The sequence below is a fragment of the Echeneis naucrates genome, chromosome 15 (assembly GCF_900963305.1).
Source record: "Echeneis naucrates chromosome 15, fEcheNa1.1, whole genome shotgun sequence".
In the NCBI taxonomy this organism is placed as follows: domain Eukaryota; kingdom Metazoa; phylum Chordata; class Actinopteri; order Carangiformes; family Echeneidae; genus Echeneis; species Echeneis naucrates.
Window position 1 is genome coordinate 10,773,951 of NC_042525.1, and position 18,449 is coordinate 10,792,399.

The 18,449-nt window shown below is 41.1% G+C and overlaps 2 protein-coding genes across 2 annotated transcripts; both read left to right on the top strand.

Moving 5' to 3' along the window:
* The first annotated feature begins 92 nt into the window (after positions 1 to 92).
* Positions 93 to 4,079, top strand: minpp1a (multiple inositol-polyphosphate phosphatase 1a). The gene is made up of 5 exons (XM_029521338.1): positions 93 to 685; positions 782 to 976; positions 1,715 to 1,812; positions 2,369 to 2,499; positions 2,765 to 4,079. Exons 1-5 carry the CDS (start codon positions 103 to 105, stop codon positions 3,129 to 3,131), a joined length of 1,374 nt encoding a protein of 457 aa, XP_029377198.1. The 5' UTR covers positions 93 to 102; the 3' UTR covers positions 3,132 to 4,079.
* Positions 4,080 to 5,102: 1,023 nt separating this feature from the next.
* LOC115055275 (bifunctional 3'-phosphoadenosine 5'-phosphosulfate synthase 2-like) lies at positions 5,103 to 17,570 on the top strand. The gene is made up of 12 exons (XM_029520966.1): positions 5,103 to 5,391; positions 7,486 to 7,600; positions 7,740 to 7,975; positions 8,129 to 8,267; positions 8,419 to 8,537; positions 9,537 to 9,650; positions 10,328 to 10,439; positions 11,280 to 11,485; positions 12,758 to 12,893; positions 14,136 to 14,404; positions 14,534 to 14,763; positions 15,288 to 17,570. Exons 1-12 carry the CDS (start codon positions 5,365 to 5,367, stop codon positions 15,427 to 15,429), a joined length of 1,845 nt encoding a protein of 614 aa, XP_029376826.1. The 5' UTR covers positions 5,103 to 5,364; the 3' UTR covers positions 15,430 to 17,570.
* The last annotated feature ends 879 nt before the right edge of the window (positions 17,571 to 18,449 follow it).

Genomic DNA, 18,449 nt, shown 5'->3' on the forward strand with positions numbered 1-18,449 from the left:
CCTGGTCATTTGAGTCTCTGTCAGCGTGTAGCGGGTTGGTCCAACAGTCCCACGTCAGCGACGTCAGTCCGTTGTTTGCCTGGCGGTGCGTGTGGCTGCACCATGCGGATCACTGTCGTTGTCGCTCACCTCACCACCATACTCGGCCTTTCCTGCTCTTTTGGCACCGACGACGGGGCTCCCGACGTCCCTCCAGACATACCGGCGATCGCTAAATACTTCACCACCAAAGGGCGCTATGAGGAAGTGAACCCGCATCTCATTGGCGACATACTCTACGTCAACAAATCCGTTCTGCAGCCGCCGTCGACGCAATGTCGCCAAATCCATCTGACCGCCGTGATCAGACACGGCACAAGATACCCGACCAGCAAAAACGTCAAAAAGATGCAGAAACTGTACCAACTCGTGAAGAGCAGAGCCTCCGGCCAGGCCGGCTGGCTGCGGGAGATCCTGGGCGAGTGGAGGATGTGGTACACCGAGGACATGGACGGGAGGCTGGTCCAGAAAGGAGTCAGCGACCACAAGCATCTGGCTGTCCGGCTGTCCAAGCTCTTCCCCTCACTGATCTCCGAGGAGAAGCTCCGAGGCGGATTCATCAAGTTCATCACCAGCTCCAAGCACCGGTGTGTCAACAGCACCCTGTCATTCAAGGCCGGACTGACGGAGCTGTGGGACATCAGAGGTGGGACCGGCCAATCCATCGTCCACAGTCACTTTGATGCATTTTTGATTTGACCTCTTCTTCTTCTTCTTTTTTTTTTTTTTAATCTCCCCACAGATAAGGAGTTTGACCATGCAGTCAACGATGCTCTGATGAGGTTTTTTGACGCCTGCACCAGGTTTGTGCAGGAAGTTGACAACAACCCCTCAGCTTTGACAGAGGTGGACAAGTTCAAGCAGGGGCCAGAGATGTGGAGAGTCCAGCAGAAGATTGCAGATCGCCTTCAGGTCCCATACAGCACAGTCACTGCTGGTCAGTGCCACAGGAAACTTCAGATCCTTTATTTCAACAAGATAACAATTTTAAGATCACAAAATACCGCTTATTCAAATTTGTCTATAAGTAAATGCATTTGGGCGCTTTGGGCAGACATTTGCTGTGGGGCCCCAGTTTTTTTTTAAGGTCCAGTCACGTTGAGTGGTCACAGCCAACACATTACAGCACACTGGAATTGAGCTGTTGGCTTGACTGTGAGCAAATATTACTTTTTAGCATATTTAACGTATCTCACCAGAGAAATACAAAGGGTATGCTCACACTTAATTGAAAATAGTTTATTGAAATCATACAAGTGAATGTAGTATATATTTTTTTCTATTATTCTTTATATATTTACCTATGTATAAGTTGTATCATCCTCTCTGGGAATGTTACAGTAAATTTATTGATAAATATCAGTTATTTTCCATGAAATTATAGAAAAATAAGGGGCGCATAAATTTAAAGTTTAGCGTTTAAATTGATTCAACAGTTTGCAGAACATCTCATTGGTTCTACAGTATTTCACAGTGATCATCTGAACAGAAGGTGGAGCTGTTTTCCACTCGGTTCCTGTTAGTGATCTATTGAACCTTACTCAGTGTGCACTTACAGCAGGTTAAAGCTTAGGTTTGAGGATAAAATGGGTGATTTACCAGCATTTTGTTTTGTTTGCACGCGAGCCAGTCAGACTTGCTACTCATTGACATTTTGTTGCAACCTTTCCTGCAGATATGGCAGAAGCTGCGTTTTATTTGTGCGCGTACGAGTTTGCCATTAAGACAGTGAACTCCCCCTGGTGTCGGCTCTTTGACGAGGTTGATGCACAGGTACTGGCCGCACTTATTTGATGATTGTGTTTTTGATGTTGTATTATTATCAAATGTCTATTTCAGCTTCGGGAGCATACAGCTAAGACAATCATAAGGGTGAAAGAAGGGAAACCAGTTCTGCTTGGTTTCAGTATATTGATTGTAAATTCTCATGAATCATTTATCATAACATGACCGAATAATGTGCTTTCCAACACAGCAGACACTTTGGCAAGACTATCCTCAGAATGGATCAATGTCAATGTCACATTTTTAGCAGTGAAAATGCGTTGTGTTTTTTAATCAGGATGTGGAATGATTTGCTAAAGTTACATATGTGAATAATATTGCTACAAGTTAGCTGAGAACAGAATAGAAACGTGAGAAGATCTTAGGTGTAGGTGGAAAACAAAGCAAACATATGTAATGTCAGAGGTGTCAACAACACCTGCTCATTTCACAAAGAGTGTTTTATGTCGTGTGTTACCTGCTGACCTAACACTCAGGTACCCCTCAAAATGTTGCCTGACACAAAGCCCACTCCCGCAACTGTTTGTGCTCTTTGCTTCATCAGGTTATGGAGTATGCAAATGACTTAAAACAATTTTGGAAAAGAAGTTATGGTCATGATATTAACAGTAAGTCAAGCTGCATTCTTTTCCATGATGTGTTCAGTCGCTTGGACAAAGCAGCCGACGAGAATCAGTGAGTAAAACTTCAAATGTTCTTTTTTTTTTTAAAGTGAGGTGGTGTTGTTCTTGGCAATCCAATGAAAAGACCTGAACCAACAATGCATTTGGGCTTCACCATATTTTCCAACATCCCTATTGTGTCTTTGTCTTGCAACCCCATGACCACTTGTTCCTTCAAAAGATGTGAAACTTCAAGTTTGTTTGTTTTGGACTGTTTACAGTGGATTAATACATTTATTAATCTGAATTAGACTGATGTTTTTTGTGCAAAATGTCAGGTCAGGTCAGCAGGTGAGTGAAGCCGTGACAGTCCAGATTGGCCATGCAGAGACCATCCTGCCACTGCTCACCCTGCTGGGCTTCTTCAAGGACAGCAACCCACTGACATCCACCAACTACGCCACACAGGCCCAACGTTCCTTCCGCACCAGCCGCATGTTGCCCTACGCAGCTAACTTGCTCCTGGTGCTGTACGACTGTGGGGGAGGCGACCTGAGGCTGCAGCCCCTGCTCAATGAGAAGCCTGTTACTTTCCCTGGTTTGACTGAGCAGCAGGCCTCCATGCCGCTCTACCAAGACGTCAAAGAACGCTACAGAGAACTGCTCCAAGGCTGTGACTTTGAGACTGAGTGTCAGTTGCTCTAGCACCCACTGAAACCCTGATGGATAAGTCGTAGAAAATGACTGAGTGGAAGAGTGGATTGTCATTGCAAAATGGAGTGAAACTAGTTTATTTTATGCCTGCTGAAAGGCAGATAGAAACATCCCAACCTTAGAATTTCCTTAAAGTTTCATTAGTGCCATCACAGTATTACACTTTTTATATAGCCTATTTCACAAGGATTCTTTCAGTTGTTGCCTAACCGAAAGAAGATTTTATTTTTTGCCTTTGCTTATGCAGTTTGCACATTTTATGTGCTGCATGTGAAACCATTTATGACTTTATGACTCAAAACAATGGGTGCTGTTTATTATATTACGAATTCTTCACAAGTCCTTCAACCTTTATCCTAAAATATATTTGTCTGATATTTTGACGGCCCTTAAATCAATGACATTTTATTTAAATTCAGTTTTGTTCCACATAAAGGCACTTTTCGTGTACAGTATGTGCTCAACAGAACAATAACTTGACAATTTCACAAGTACACCAGTTCCTTTTCTGTCCATTTCCCTAATTTATTCTGGGTATTATCTGACAGGAGAACAGAATAAACTTTGTTATTCATATACCAGTCAGATAACCGTCATTGTGACTGTGTGCCTTAGGGAGATTTACACTTGTTCTTAGGTTATGTTGCTCACCAGAGTGGGTCAAATGTGCAATTAATAAAGCAATACTCAGATCAGTGTAATATTTTATCGCATTATTCAGTACCACTCTCTGATAAGGCACCCTTTATACAAAGTAAAAGTAACTCTGTACAAAGTATTACTGCCATGTCATACTGTGTGTGCTTTGGGGGAGGGGATGGGTTTTTCACTTTGTGTTTTATATTAGTTGCATGTTTTTCATGTGGTTTTAACTCTGCAAGCACTTTGTGTTGCATTTTTAATGTCTGAAAAGTGCTATATAAACAAAGTTTGATTTGATGTCAGACACTTGGGTCGATACGCTCGGGTCTATGCAGATAATTAACTTTTGCCTCTCCGGGTTGTCTAAAACGGATTCGTCCACCGAACCTTCCTAATTGTAGACTAATTGTAGATGAAAACCTTTGAGGGATAAGTCACTGGCGTTTGCAACTGCAGGTGCCTTTGAATTAAGAGCCATTAGTTAACACATGTACCTGTTGTTATTACGGAAGGTGGAATGACTCACTAATTTCATAACTAATCCACGCCTTTATCATTTATTGATAATGAGTATTCTCCTTTTGGCAGCAGTTTATAGTGAGATAAAGTTGGATCAGTTTGACAACACTGACAAAAGAAAACACCTGTAATGTAAACGATGTACTTGAAGGCGTCACGTTTGAAAAAGCAAAGAAACAATAACTTCACGATAATTCACAAAATATATGTGATCGCTTCTAACGTGGATAAACACTTGTGTTTAAATGTCCTTGTGGTGGTTTTGCATAAAACGAGTGACTAAACAGTAGTCTAAGAGTTAACGGCAGGTGTCCTGAACGCACCATTAGTTTGAATGGGCGGTTAATAAAAAACTTACTAACTGGCCGTTTGACTTTAGTTTAACCGTTTGACCTGTAAAAAGATTTGACCGAGTTGATTAATCGGTAACAACAGAGGGAAAAAACCGTAACGTCGACTTTCTGCCATTTTGGCTCGGTCGGTGCTAACTGACATTAGCCGGGTTGAGATTTACGTGACATCCAGTTCGCTTCAATCCGGCGGCGGTCGAGTCGCTCGCCGCCGGATTGCCATCCAGCGTAGCCCGGGCCGGGTGTGGAAACTGCCGCTACGCTGTCTGTGTGTGGAGGTATGTGGATGGATTGAAGTAGGATGTTAAAAAAAAAGGACATCTTGTCCGACCTGCTCTGACGCGTCACACTGTTATGCCTGAGTATTGGCTGCTACCCGGCAAATCATGTAGATTTGCGGATTTCGTAGTAGGCGGAGGAGGAGGGTCCGAGGCCGGGCTCTCCTAATGCGACGTGTCTTCGAGGACCTGTTTATAAGCCCGAAGGCTTCTCGGCTGAGCCTCGCCAAAGTTAGCATCTGAAGCAGAGGACTCACTCCCCCCTCTCTATCTCACACACACACACACACACACACACACACACACGCACACAGACCACCACCACCACCACCACCACCGCCGCCCAGCCAGCCCAGCAGCCGCAGCAGCCTCCGCCAGGCCCCGTCAGTTTGCGTGTGGAAGCCCGGTCCGTCGGTTCCGATACACTGGTGCGAAATGTCCGGGGTGAAGAAGCTTCGAACGGTGAGTAGATCCGGAGAGAGCCGAGGGGGAGGAAACACAGAAAGAAATGAAACAAGTAAAAACAAAAGTGCAGCGAAGTGTGTCTAAACGCCGTCGGTAAGTCCACACTCCCCCTGAGTGTGTGTCCGATCGGTCTCCTGTTAACATCTGATTACTGAAGTGTGATTCTCCGAACTCCACGAGTTCACTTTGGCTGAAGATACTCGAACCGGCGAACTGATGCGATCACGTAGGACAAAAAAAAAAAAAGTACAAGTAAAAGTCGAAGTTTCTGAACATCCTCCAGATATTTGCTTTAAAGCTGCCTTTTCTGCGACCGTATGTTCAAGTCTGAACTCCACCACCAGGTGTGATGGCCGCAGACATGAATGGGCTGGTTGTTGTAGTAACATATCCATGTCTGTTTAGTCCATTCATAACATAGGGTGTCTTGTGAGGGGGGAGAAAGACGCCTCTGTGAGATGGCAGACTGAGTAGACTACAGGAATGCTGTGAGCTTTGGAAAGCCTGAATGCTCCTAAAAATGTGAACAAGAAAAACAAGAACTCGACCTGTCATTTGTGTTAAGTAGCACCGCAGATTGTGCGTGACAGATTGGAGTGCTTGCTCTTTTTCATTTTTACATGGAGCAGTGCATGATACTTTGTTATAGACTATTGATTTGGCAAGTATTTGTTGAGAAATGTGACATAGAGAAAGAGGATGTAGGCTGAACAAGGAGCAGCAGGCAGGAGGTACAAAAAGTCTCCCAGACTAACCATAGGAAGAGTTTATGTGACATTTCTGACACTTTAATTCAGATGGAATTTCTCTCAAGCAAATGCTTTCTGGATAAAGGCGTGTTCACAAAGGAGAGTTATGGTCTTTGAGCTTTCCCCTCAGCCAACTCAAACTTGTCAAATGCCAAAAAATATGTCATGTTCCCCGGACGGCTGAGAGTAAGAGAGGGAGGATGAGGAGCGGTTGTGTGGTAGTGGAAGGATAGGTGGTGTCTCATGATCGGAAGAACAATGCTGTTTGGCCGCAGCTCATTAGCATAACTCATGCACAAACCTAGGGTAAGTGCTTGCTGGAGAAGATTATGACCACAATTTTATCATACCAAATATAATTTTTACTGTTTACTCATTGCCTGTAAAATGTAAATGAATGCTTAAATGGCTGGTATACCTTCTGCAGGATCAAACGTTGTTAAAACCTGTTCCACTCAGTAAGAAGTCATTTTTGGTGTCACTTCTCTTTTTTTTAGCATCAGCTGTATCAAGATTGTCTTATTCTTACTTAGTCTTCTCTTTCAGGAGGAAAACAACCATACAGGCAAACTTTTAGCTTTTATTATCCAACATTTTTGAGTGAAACACACCTCTGCCTGTCAGGTATTAAGGCCACCACTGTACGCCTGTGAGTGTGTGTAATGCAAATGATCAAATATGAAATTACACTTTGTAAGATCAAATAGCAGAGCCGAGCATGTTAAACTTCTCTTAGCCTGGCTGTAGTTGTGGAAGAGAAGACAGGTTGTCAGTAAGTCAATATGAAAAAGTAAAACTATGGGATGGATGAGGGGAAAACAAGAGAGTGGGTGCAGAGGGCAAACATGTGGGCAAGAGCAGTGCCACATCATCGCTGGGCTGCAGCAGCACACTGGACACATTGTCCAGGCAGTCGTCTCCCTCCCTCCGCCCTGGCCATGCCACACTCCCCGACCCCTCCCCTCTAGAAGTCAATACAGCCCCATTTATACACAGCCTGGTCCTCATGATATCTCTGGGTAGGGCATATCGGATCAGTGGTGCCAATAAAGTGCAATGGCAATTTAATGGCAACAACATAGCAAGAATTATGTTTTGATAATGAAGTGAATAGATTTTATGTTGTGAATTAAATCATTGTTTCTATGTTTTTCTCTCTAGTCCTCACTAACAGTTAGCCTTTACATGTCTTACCAGACCTGGAACACTGAGGAGAAAAGGCAAAGTGTGCTGAGTGCATTTTGACGTAGTATGGCAAGGTTTATAGCAACTGCTCTGCTTGCTTGTTTTGTACAACGAGCTGTGTTCATCATGAATAGCTGACCATGTTCTTCTATTTCAGGATCTGAACAGATCAACCAACGTGGTTTACCAGGCTCACCATGTCAGCCGGAGCAAGAGAGGCCAGGTTGTGGGCACCAGAGGTGGTTTCAGAGGATGTACCATCTGGCTCACTGGTAAATCTCCTTATACTTATGTAATGCATTCACCTATTGGTCATAAGGTTGCTAATTTTTCTGCCACAGAGAAACGAACAATTTATAACACAGCATCTCATTCAACCAACCATTATGTCTTCTTATATTTTCTCACCAGGGTTGTCTGGTGCTGGGAAGACTACCATCAGTTTTGCCCTGGAAGAGTATCTCGTGTCCCATGCTATCCCTTGCTATTCACTGGATGGAGACAACATACGTCATGGCCTAAACAAGAATCTGGGTTTCTCTTCTGAAGACCGTGAGGAAAACATCCGTCGTGTCGCTGAGGTGGCCAAACTGTTTGCAGATGCTGGGCTTGTTTGCATCACCAGTTTCATCTCTCCTTTTGCCAAGGTCAGAAAACACAATGTTGATGCACAATGGTGCATATAACCAAAGTCACATAGCTATAAAACCATGATGTAATGATGGCGATGTGACATTCAAAGTCAAAAATATCAGCAACAACTGAATTTGTGTTGACCTTAATATTTTTGTTGTCCACAGGATCGTGTTGAGGCGAGAAAGATCCATGCAACTGCTGGGCTACCTTTTTTCGAAGTGTTCATCCATGCTCCCCTTGAGGTGTGTGAGAGCAGAGATGTAAAAGGACTTTATAAGAAGGCCCGTGCTGGAGAAATTAAAGGTATGGTGGACAGTAATTTTTATGACATTATTATTTTTCACTCTATCACTCGTAATATTCTGGATATATGTCTCATTCAAGTAAAAATGGAATCCAAGTCGTTTTAGGGACTCATTCATATTTTTGTGTACCTGTTTACATTTATGGTCAGGTTTCACTGGAATTGATTCAGACTATGAGCGTCCAGAGGCACCAGAGCTTGTATTGAAAACTGGAGAGCTTTCAGTGAACGAATGCCTCAACCAAGTTTTGGAGCTGCTTAAGGATCAGGTGGGTGAAATTGATAGTTTTGGGTTTCTCGAACTGAGGCAGGTGTGACGAACAATGACAGTTTACTATTCACATGCACAGACAGGTTCCTCTAGTGGCCCAAGCGGACCATTGTGTAAGTGATACGAATATCAAATGTCAGCACCTCTTTGTTAATCATCATTTATTTGTGATGTTCTTCATGGTTCAAAATATTCTAGTACAAACATGAGTGAAGGTTTATAAAAACATGCTTCTGTACAGTTCTGTAATAACAGTTCCTGATTGGGGCTACTATTTGCTGTCAAGTCACAATATCATGGTTCCCACAAAATCCCAGAAAGACATGTTCCACAGTTCCATCATATCATTGCTGCAGATTAATCTGTTTACACACGGACAAAGTTCGCATTACAGTTTTTAGTGTTGAAGAATCCCATAACATTTTGGTCAAGGGCTCATAATAAATGTTAAACTGTAAAGACAAGTCTTAGCTTGCGTACGCAATTGCTCAACTGAATATTATACCGGCTTTTTTTTTTTTTTTTTTGTTATTTTCAGTGTATTCAGAAAACACATTTGATTTATAATAGTCTAACAGCAGGGATTCTCTGTAACTCCATTAAGATAACTTTTCTGTCTTTTAATACTGGCTGCTTTGGACCTTGGTAAACAGTGAAATGAAATACATTTTTTAGTAGGATATTAAACTAGTTATAGGCAGAAAGACAAATAAACTAATCCAACTAAGACAGGAGTTATTGTTGCGTCTGACATTAAATATTTAATTTCACTATTTCATCCTGAAACTGCTACTAAATCTACAATTAAAGCTAAAACAAACACACACTCTAAGTCAAACCATTACCATAGAGATTCAGCAATTAGGCAATTGTTCTGATTGATCTACTTTTTAGTCATCCCCTTTGAGCTCTGGAAAATTATGATGGTAGGTCTCACGTTTCCTGACATCTGTAGAAATCAGTTGCCATATTGCTTTTTTTTTCTGCTTTTATGTAGAATATTGTACCAAGCGGGATCATGGAGGAGGTGAATGAACTCTTTGTTCCAGAAAACAAGCTGAATCTTGCTGTGGCTGATGCAAGCATACTTCCCACCATCAGCATCAACAAGGTAGCCCACCACTCCAGTATATATCCTTTTCAGATACCAAATGGACGAGGGGGTCAATACTGGACATGGCAGAGAGCTGCTCATGATGAGCCCATAAATTGTCTCCAGCGTTTGGGTCCTGTGTAGTAATGACTTCTCTGACTTCCCTGGATACTAATAAAGACATAAAAACCTTATTGGGTGTATAGCAGAAGCACTGAAACATACAGTAATAGGATTGCCTTATCAAAGCACCGCTCAGGTCAGTTCCCTGGAGTGAGTAAAGATTTTTACATAAAAAAAGAAATAAAAGTTTGTCGAATTTATTTCGTTTTAGAATTTAGAGCAAGCTTCCCCAAAATCTCTTTAGAAAATAATGTATAATAACAGCATGATGATACTAACTAGACGTTTGGACACATTTGTGTGTGTCGACTGGTAGTGTATGTACGATAGGTGCTCAATGTCTAATTAATCTGAAGCTGTTATCTTAGAATATCTCATTATGGTTTAAAAAAGGTAAATGCATCAGCAATGGCTAATTGAAACACAGAACAATTGGACCTTTAAGTAGTTGTTGGCACTAAAGAGGAAAAGGTTAGTGTCTAAATGTGAGTTAAAAGGAGAGCAGTTGATAGCAAACATAATTATTAGTGTATCAATCTACAATATGCTGAATGATTATTCTTTCTCCCCAGCTGGATCTACAGTGGGTGCAGGTTTTGGCAGAGGGCTGGGCCAGTCCTCTGAAGGGCTTCATGAGGGAAAAAGAGTTCCTCCAGGTCTTACACTTTGGCAACCTACTAGATGGTAAGAGATGACTGCATTGTCACATGAATATGAACACGAGTAAGCATTATCTGCATTATTTTTTAAGTAGGCCAAAAAGTGAATCAATGAATAAATGAAGGTGTGAAATGACAGAGATCTATGATTTATTCATTCTTTATTTGTAAAATGCTTTTCCTTCAAACAAGGCAACACCAAGTGCTTTACAGAGTAAAAGTGACAATGGGTTCATTAGATTAAAAACTGGACTTTGTTTATAGTGGTAATGACACAAAAATGTAATATTAATGGAACAGCCAAGTTGGCATTTTTATACTACTAGTTGGAATAGCTGAAGCTGGACATTTCAGCTGTTAATCAGCTTCCCATAGCTTCTCTTAGTTTCCTTTTTATTCCTTATGTTAGCAATTATCCATTATTGGATTGATACATTCACTTGTCTGTTCAAATTGTTGTGCTTGTTAGTGCTGAAATATGGCCAACTATTTAACTTTAACTCAATATTCTTATCAACAACTTTACCTCCATTCACTATTTGATGTGTTAATTCATGAGATTTGTGTTTTTGTTAACAAATTTCACCACTGATATACCTCTACTTTCATTGCAACATGTATTATTGAGGTATTACGTGTGATTAAATCTACGTATGAATATTATTTAGTTAAACTGCTGTTTGTAGTACTACTGAACCAGGTCCCTACGTGGAAGTCAACACTTTTAATTAGTACTCTTGTTTGAGAGTCAACACTTTAAATGACAGGTTTTTTATTGTTTGACGTGAATTTAAAGTACCCCTAAATTGAGATAATATTTGCCTTGGTTTAATGGTTGACATCATAACATCCTCCTCTGTGTCAGGCGGGGCCATCAACCTGTCAGTTCCCATTGTCCTGGCTGTTACCAGTGAAACTAAGCTTGAGCTGGACGGCTGTGCAGCAGTAGCTCTGGAGTACCAGGGTTCACGAGTAGCTATTCTCAGGAACCCAGAGTTCTATGTTCACCGCAAGGAAGAACGCTGTGCCAGACAGTGGGGTACCACTTGTCCACAACACCCATACATTAAGGTAATAATTTGAAGAGGTGCTTCAAACACACAGTTTTAATTATAGTGTCAACTACACAATTTCATTGGTTCAAGGTGGAAAGATTTTAGGATGTTAATTTTTACTCTGTGTGTCAATATTTAACTTGTGCCGTGGCAGCAAAAAATATTTGAAACGTGTTGGTCCTTTAATCTAAGTCAAGAAGTGTGGAAAAAAAAAAACTAAATAATACCTTGGGCTGCATAACTAGTTCAACCTGTCACGAATCACACAAATAGTACTGCAATTCGGAAACAGATCAGGTTAAACCAAGTCTTTAATTACAGAAAATAAAAGTCCAGCAGAAATAGTCCATGAAGATACCAGTAACAATATGGGGAGGAGTGGAGAGCAAACCTATTGTTCTCAAAAAAGTAAATAAAAGTAACAGAAGGAGAGAGCAAAAAGAAAGGCAGAAATCGCAATAATAACCAAGGGCAAGGCTGACTGAGGCACGAGGCATTTCCTTAAAAGAAAAAAAAAAAACACACCAAACCAGCTGCAGAAGATCACTAAATAGGCAGGATACTCTGGTACTGAAGAGAAGTCCAAGTGGGTATATATATAGTGGGTTGACTGCTGGTAAAAGCAGGGCAGATGTGCCTCATCAGTCACGGGAGGAGTGACAGGGTGAGCAGGAGCACAGAGAGCAACAGGACAGGCAAAACAAAACAGCAAGCCAAAATACGAACCATGACAAGCTCAGCAGCTCCATGCTTAACCAAACTCTTCCTGTCACTGCTGATCAGACCTGCCCAACATGAAGGGCACAGACTGGGCTGATCCAAAAGGTAGACTTCATTTTTTGAAGCCAGTCTGCAGTGTACCTACTTTGATGTTCAGGTTGATTGTCCTGCTGCATTACTGTCATTACTTTGCATTATCCTGTAACGATTCCTCAATATTTTTGGGAATGAATTATTCTTTTGATGATGGAAAACTGTTCAGGCCCAGAGGCAGCATAAAACCATTTGTGTGTTATCAGTTAAATTAGATTGTTTGTTTTTTTTTTCAATACCGTAACTTTGATGAAGATCAGATTGCAATTTACTAGTAACCTAGAGGATTCACTTACTTTTCTTGACACTGCACTTAGTGATTTAATGGCAGAGAAGTTGAGTCAAGCTTCAGAAAAACATTACACCCTCAAAGTTAGTTGTTAAAATATTATTCATTTCATTTAAATGTAAAAATTTGAGTGTGTTAAAAAAAAAATAAAAAATTGCCTAACTCTCTCATTATCACCTTGCGCAGATGGTTATGGAGGGAGGTGATTGGCTCGTAGGAGGTGACCTAGAGGTGCTCGAGCGAATCAAATGGAATGATGACCTTGACCAATATCGCTTCACGCCAAGGGAGCTCAAGCAGAGATTCAAAGACATGAAAGCCGGTTAGAAAATCTGAATTACTATTCTTAACTACAGTGATAATTAAGGAAGGGAAAATGGTGTATGATATGGTATATGTATATTGTGAAATAGATTTAGCAGTGCAACATTTGTCTTTCAGAAAAACATGAAAAGGGACAAGATGAAAAAATAAAATGGTAAAGTTAAAGCTGCATGGTGGTGGCATGTGGAGAGTATGTGTTGCAGAATGCATACATTCTGAGTATAAGCATTATCTTGTGCTTCCATTTGGCGAGACAGAAGGCTGATGCATTGTCCAACAAGTTTTCAGTGATGGAATCTTGTACATCATCTCACGCATCTACTTGAGTGAAAGGAGATGGGACGTGAGCTGACAGAGGCTGACTAACAGGTTTTTAACAGTGAACTGCGTTGTGGGAGACTCAGGGACCCAGATGCAGAACTGACACAAGGAGCAAAGTTAAGATGAAATAATTAAGTCGGGGGGCGCAGGTTAGGAGACCCGCTGTACTGGGGCTGGTAGTGGACTGGCAGTGTGAGGGGAAGCAGGACTGAGGCTGGACATCAGGGAGATCCAACAGAGTGAATTTGTGTCTGGTTCGACAGAGAACCACGTGAGTTTGCTCAAAAGGCTTGCATAGGCAGGCTGAAGCCACTGTTAACGTTGGCAATGCCAGAGGTATAGGTGGACAACAGCCTTTTCGACTAGAGAATTGCACAAGTTATAAAACAAGAAACACTTGAAACAAGAAGCCGAGAGCACACTACCACAATAAAAAGATGACAATCTAGTAGGGTGGAGCGGAGATAAGATTGGGGTATTGCAGTTTCATGCATCTGGTGAGAGCCAAGTTTGTGATTGCCAGGGTGTGGGAGGGAGTCGAGTCAGAAACCAGGAAGCAAGAGAGCAGCCTCTTCTGCAGACACACTACAGACAGGGGGAGACAAAGGAAACACAAGGGAAGGAGTAGAGATACAGGCAAACACAAGGGAGAGCTCGCTGAGAGAGCATCCATGATAAAAATGTAGTCATTTTGGACAAAAGATTTCTCCTTTAATCCAAATTACCAAAGTTTGTGGAAAAAACTTCATTTGAATTATGTGAAAGGCATGATGAGCATGTTTTCTGTGCCAGCTGCTAAAACAATATCTGTTCTATACTTTGGATTGTGCAAATAAGTTCATTAACTCATACTGATCTTACTGCCAAAAACACTGTTATGTGACATTCATTTTACGCTCATTATTCCTGTTCTCTTTAGATGCTGTATTTGCATTCCAGCTGCGTAACCCCGTCCACAATGGTCATGCCCTGCTGATGCAGGACACCAAGCGCCGTCTGCTAGAGCGGGGCTACAAGAATCCAGTCCTGCTACTGCACCCACTTGGAGGCTGGACCAAAGATGACGATGTTCCTCTGGACTGGCGGATGAAACAGCATGCTGCCGTCTTGGAGGAGGGAATCCTGGACCCAGCAAACACCATTGTAGCCATCTTCCCCTCACCTATGATGTATGCTGGACCCACAGAGGTGAGGATCAGTGCTACCATAGCTGTTTGCTATATCGGAGGTTGCATTGTGTAACCTGTTACATGTGACAAATCCACCCATAGTATGTGGTTGAACACTAATAAATCTACTCTCCAAAATTTTCAACAGGTTCAGTGGCATTGTAGGGCCAGAATGATTGCTGGAGCAAATTTTTACATTGTTGGGAGGGACCCAGCTGGCATGCCTCACCCAGAAACTAAACAGGACCTGTATGAACCAACCCATGGAAGCAAAGTCCTCACCATGGCACCAGGCCTCACCTCTGTGGAAATCATCCCCTTCAGGGTTGCTGCTTACAACAAGACTAAGAAGGCCATGGACTTTTATGACCCAGAGCGGTGAGTGAAGAAAGATTTGCAGATTTGTAATGGAGAAGCTTGAATGTATCGGGATTAGTGTGCTTTGTGAGCCCAAGTGCACCAAAACTGCAACAAAGGCAAGGGACACAGTGCAGTAGTCAAGTGCTGCTTTTTCACATCACGCCTAATTGTCTTATACATCCACTTTTTTTTTTTTTTTAAGACATGCTGTCAAATTCTGATATTACATTAAATAGCATCCTCCTGTGCACATTTAAGCGCAAATATCCAAATGTGATAAAAATGTGAACCGTCTGAGACCCTGTGTCCTTTCCTGTTGACACTGCAAGAAGATCGTAGTACGACTGAAAACAGCTCTCAAAATCCTGGTGATATAAATAATGATTTAGTGTGCTTGTATCTACCATTTAATATTCCTCCTCGGTCATAACTGTGGCCTCATCATACTATATTATTCGTAAATATTGTAATTTTCAGGAGTTCACAACAATTCAAATGACCTGTCCTCACTTTCTGACCCTCTGCTTCTCGCTGTCTCTTAGAAAAGCTGAGTTCGAGTTCATCTCTGGAACCAAGATGAGGAATTTGGCTCGGAGTAAAGAGAACCCCCCGGATGGTTTCATGGCCCCCAAGGCCTGGAAGGTGTTGGTTGAATACTACAGCTCTCTTCAGAAGGACAAGTAAATCACACAATGCTGAGATCACCAGACAGCAGTATACAATGAAATCAAGTAGTTGGTTCTTCATTGAGGTTAAATATAGATCGCATCCATCCCTCCATTTTAGACAGTCCTTTTACATTTTATACTCACACAAAAAAAAATATTATTTGGAGCAATGAATTTTGATTGCTAGAAATAATGAACAATGTTAGGGGAGTTCTTTACCAAATCTTCACCAAATGAAAATGACAGCATTACATTTTTACATTCCTATAAAACTATGTGATTTATAAAACCATTGTGTATATGCATATTAACTTAAGCTATGTATTTTAATAATTTATAGGTACCCTGAGAGCCTTTTTAAACATATATATTTTAGGTTTTGGAGCGCAGTTCCAGACTCAGTTGTTACTGATATTTACATATCCACATAATCTACATAATCTGAAGGATGCTGAACAAAAACATGTAGATTTGACTTTTTGGAGTGTTTTAGGGTAGTTAGGTCACAGTCTGCCAAGTTATCATATGACCTTATATGACACAGTTTCACAATGTTTTATCACTACCTACAGTGCCTCTAAGTCTCAAAGGTATGAATGTTAATGTAGCCATTGTGTCAAAGTTTTATATTATTGCAAAGTACAAACACAACATTTTTTTATTTTGATCATGGAAAAGTGCCTTTCTCAAATTTCAACAACTGTGAAAGAGAATGTGTTTAAATATCTTGTCATTATTTGCCTGGAAAGCATCTGAGATCTGTGTGATGTTAAAAAATGGGAATGTGCATTCATGTTTCAAAGACCTCCAACTTTAGGATGATGAAAGTGAGTATTTAAAATGCAGTAATAAAGGAAATTATTTGTTATTATCAATCATTTGTGAGTGCCTAATGGTGGGATATTACGTACTGTAACCTAAACCAGATACTCTTCAATGAAATTGATTTAAATGTTTCCCTTTCTGTTGTTTCTGTGTCCTTATTTTGACTGTCTGCCAGGGTTTGTGCTACATATTTTATTACCATCCCTCTGTACAAAGTACATGCTTATCAGTTAAAGGTTCATGTTTGAAGTTGATAGGGCAATGTGACAACCCAATGGTACAATGCTGCTATCTGCTGGCAAGAAATGGTAAAGGCAAGCATACAAATAAACTATGAGCTAATACTTAAAGCAAAAGGGAACAGTCACTCTAACTCCAGCAAGGCTTGGTACATACACTATTCATGATAACTTCACCCACTGAGACAATGCCCAAAGATAGGCCTGCGTTTTCGTCCAAAAAAGTAATAAATAATAAATAATAATAAAAATGAGAATAATAATGAAAAATGCAGATTTTAGGTTTAATGGCATTGGACTTAAACTTTGCTAAAGTCAGCAGTGGTGATGTGCACATTTGTTTGCATTGGAAAACAAAGAGTTTGGTTATGGCTTGGCTTTGTCAGCTAGATCTTTTATAACAGATTTAGAAGACCCTGAGGCGCTTTCAATTACACTTAAGAGATGGTTGAATGAACTTGAAGGACTGATTCATTTCGCCAGTCATTAAGCTTTAAGGGCTTACTTTGCCATTAGATGGCTGTTCTGTGAGGAGAACCAGTCTCCCCTGCGAGAAGCAGATTCCTAATTAGCCTTACGTGGGATCAGATCACTTAATCTGCAATGTTCCAGGTAACCCCATTTAAATCTGCTGAACTTGCACCCTCAGTGCTTTATAAAATCTCCAACTACTGCTCGTCCAATATGTCACGTCACTCAGAAATGACCAGGCACAGGGCTAAATCTGCTCTGTCCTACAGGTTTAGCATTCATGGATATAGACTTTGACACCCCAAAATGTGATGTGCTAGCTGTACACCTGCACACAGTCACATGGAATTTGATAAGCAAGGCTGCTTATTTACATATGAAAATGCCGATGAGTTATCATAGATTTTATCTGGTTTGGTTGATTTGGGTTTCTATGAGTTCCAGATGTGGAATCGTATTTACATACATTTCATGAGGCAGTCTTGTGTTCCCTTTGCTTTGCATTAATGGAGTTATGGAAGTGAAGATCAAGGATGTGAAGCCTTCTCATTGTGTGGTTGGTTGTTTTAGAAGGGAACAATTTTCTGTGTGATGGAAATTCATCCAATTCCTAATAAACTAATTTCCACATATTATTTTATTGATGAATTGTCTGTCTGTTTTTCACTTAACTGATCAGTCTAGGAAAAATCCCCCAAATGCCAAAATTGGACAGGGGACAACCAATGGGAAAATGGGGAAAGCTTGAACAATGAGCCAGTAGCTCAAATGCCAGTTTACTTTCTGTGGATCAACTAATTGATTAATGGACTCTCTTAGCTTTAATTTGAACACATAAACACCACTAGTCTGGTTTTTCCTACACGCTCATCATCACCAACATTGTCTTAGTACTAATAATATTGTTTTTTGTAACTTTTTTAATAATCATAATGATTAGCATTATTGTTGTTGTGTTTTTTGTAATTGCTATTGTTATTATAAATAGAATCTGTCGAAATACCGGCAGGGAAATTTAGGATATGTGTATTTCTCATTCTGTTGCGTAAATCTAATGCTTATTTCGCTGCTTTTCTGCGTCAGACAAAATAACATTGTCCAGGCAATTAACCACGTTAGTGCAATTTAGGACTGACTTCATGTTTAACTGGCTGTTCAAACAGTGTTTGTCTTGCGGTGTAAACACTCTGTACGTGTTACGGACGTACATGTTACTCGGCTATATTTGCGACAGCCTGAAATGACAGTTTAAACCGCGAAAAGTGACATTATGTTGGAAACTTCCCTAATTACAGCCACACGTGATCACTTTGACAGAAGGGTGCGCTGCGAGCGGACTCGCGTTATCCTTCCGCCAGCAGCGCGAAATAACCCGAATTGTCGCGGCGTCTGAGCGTGAAATCAATTACACCCGCAACATGCAGTTAATCTGGATGTAACATCTATTGAGGATTAGCGTTTAGTGGATGCCGCATTTGCTGAGGCGAATTGAGCGGTGGGA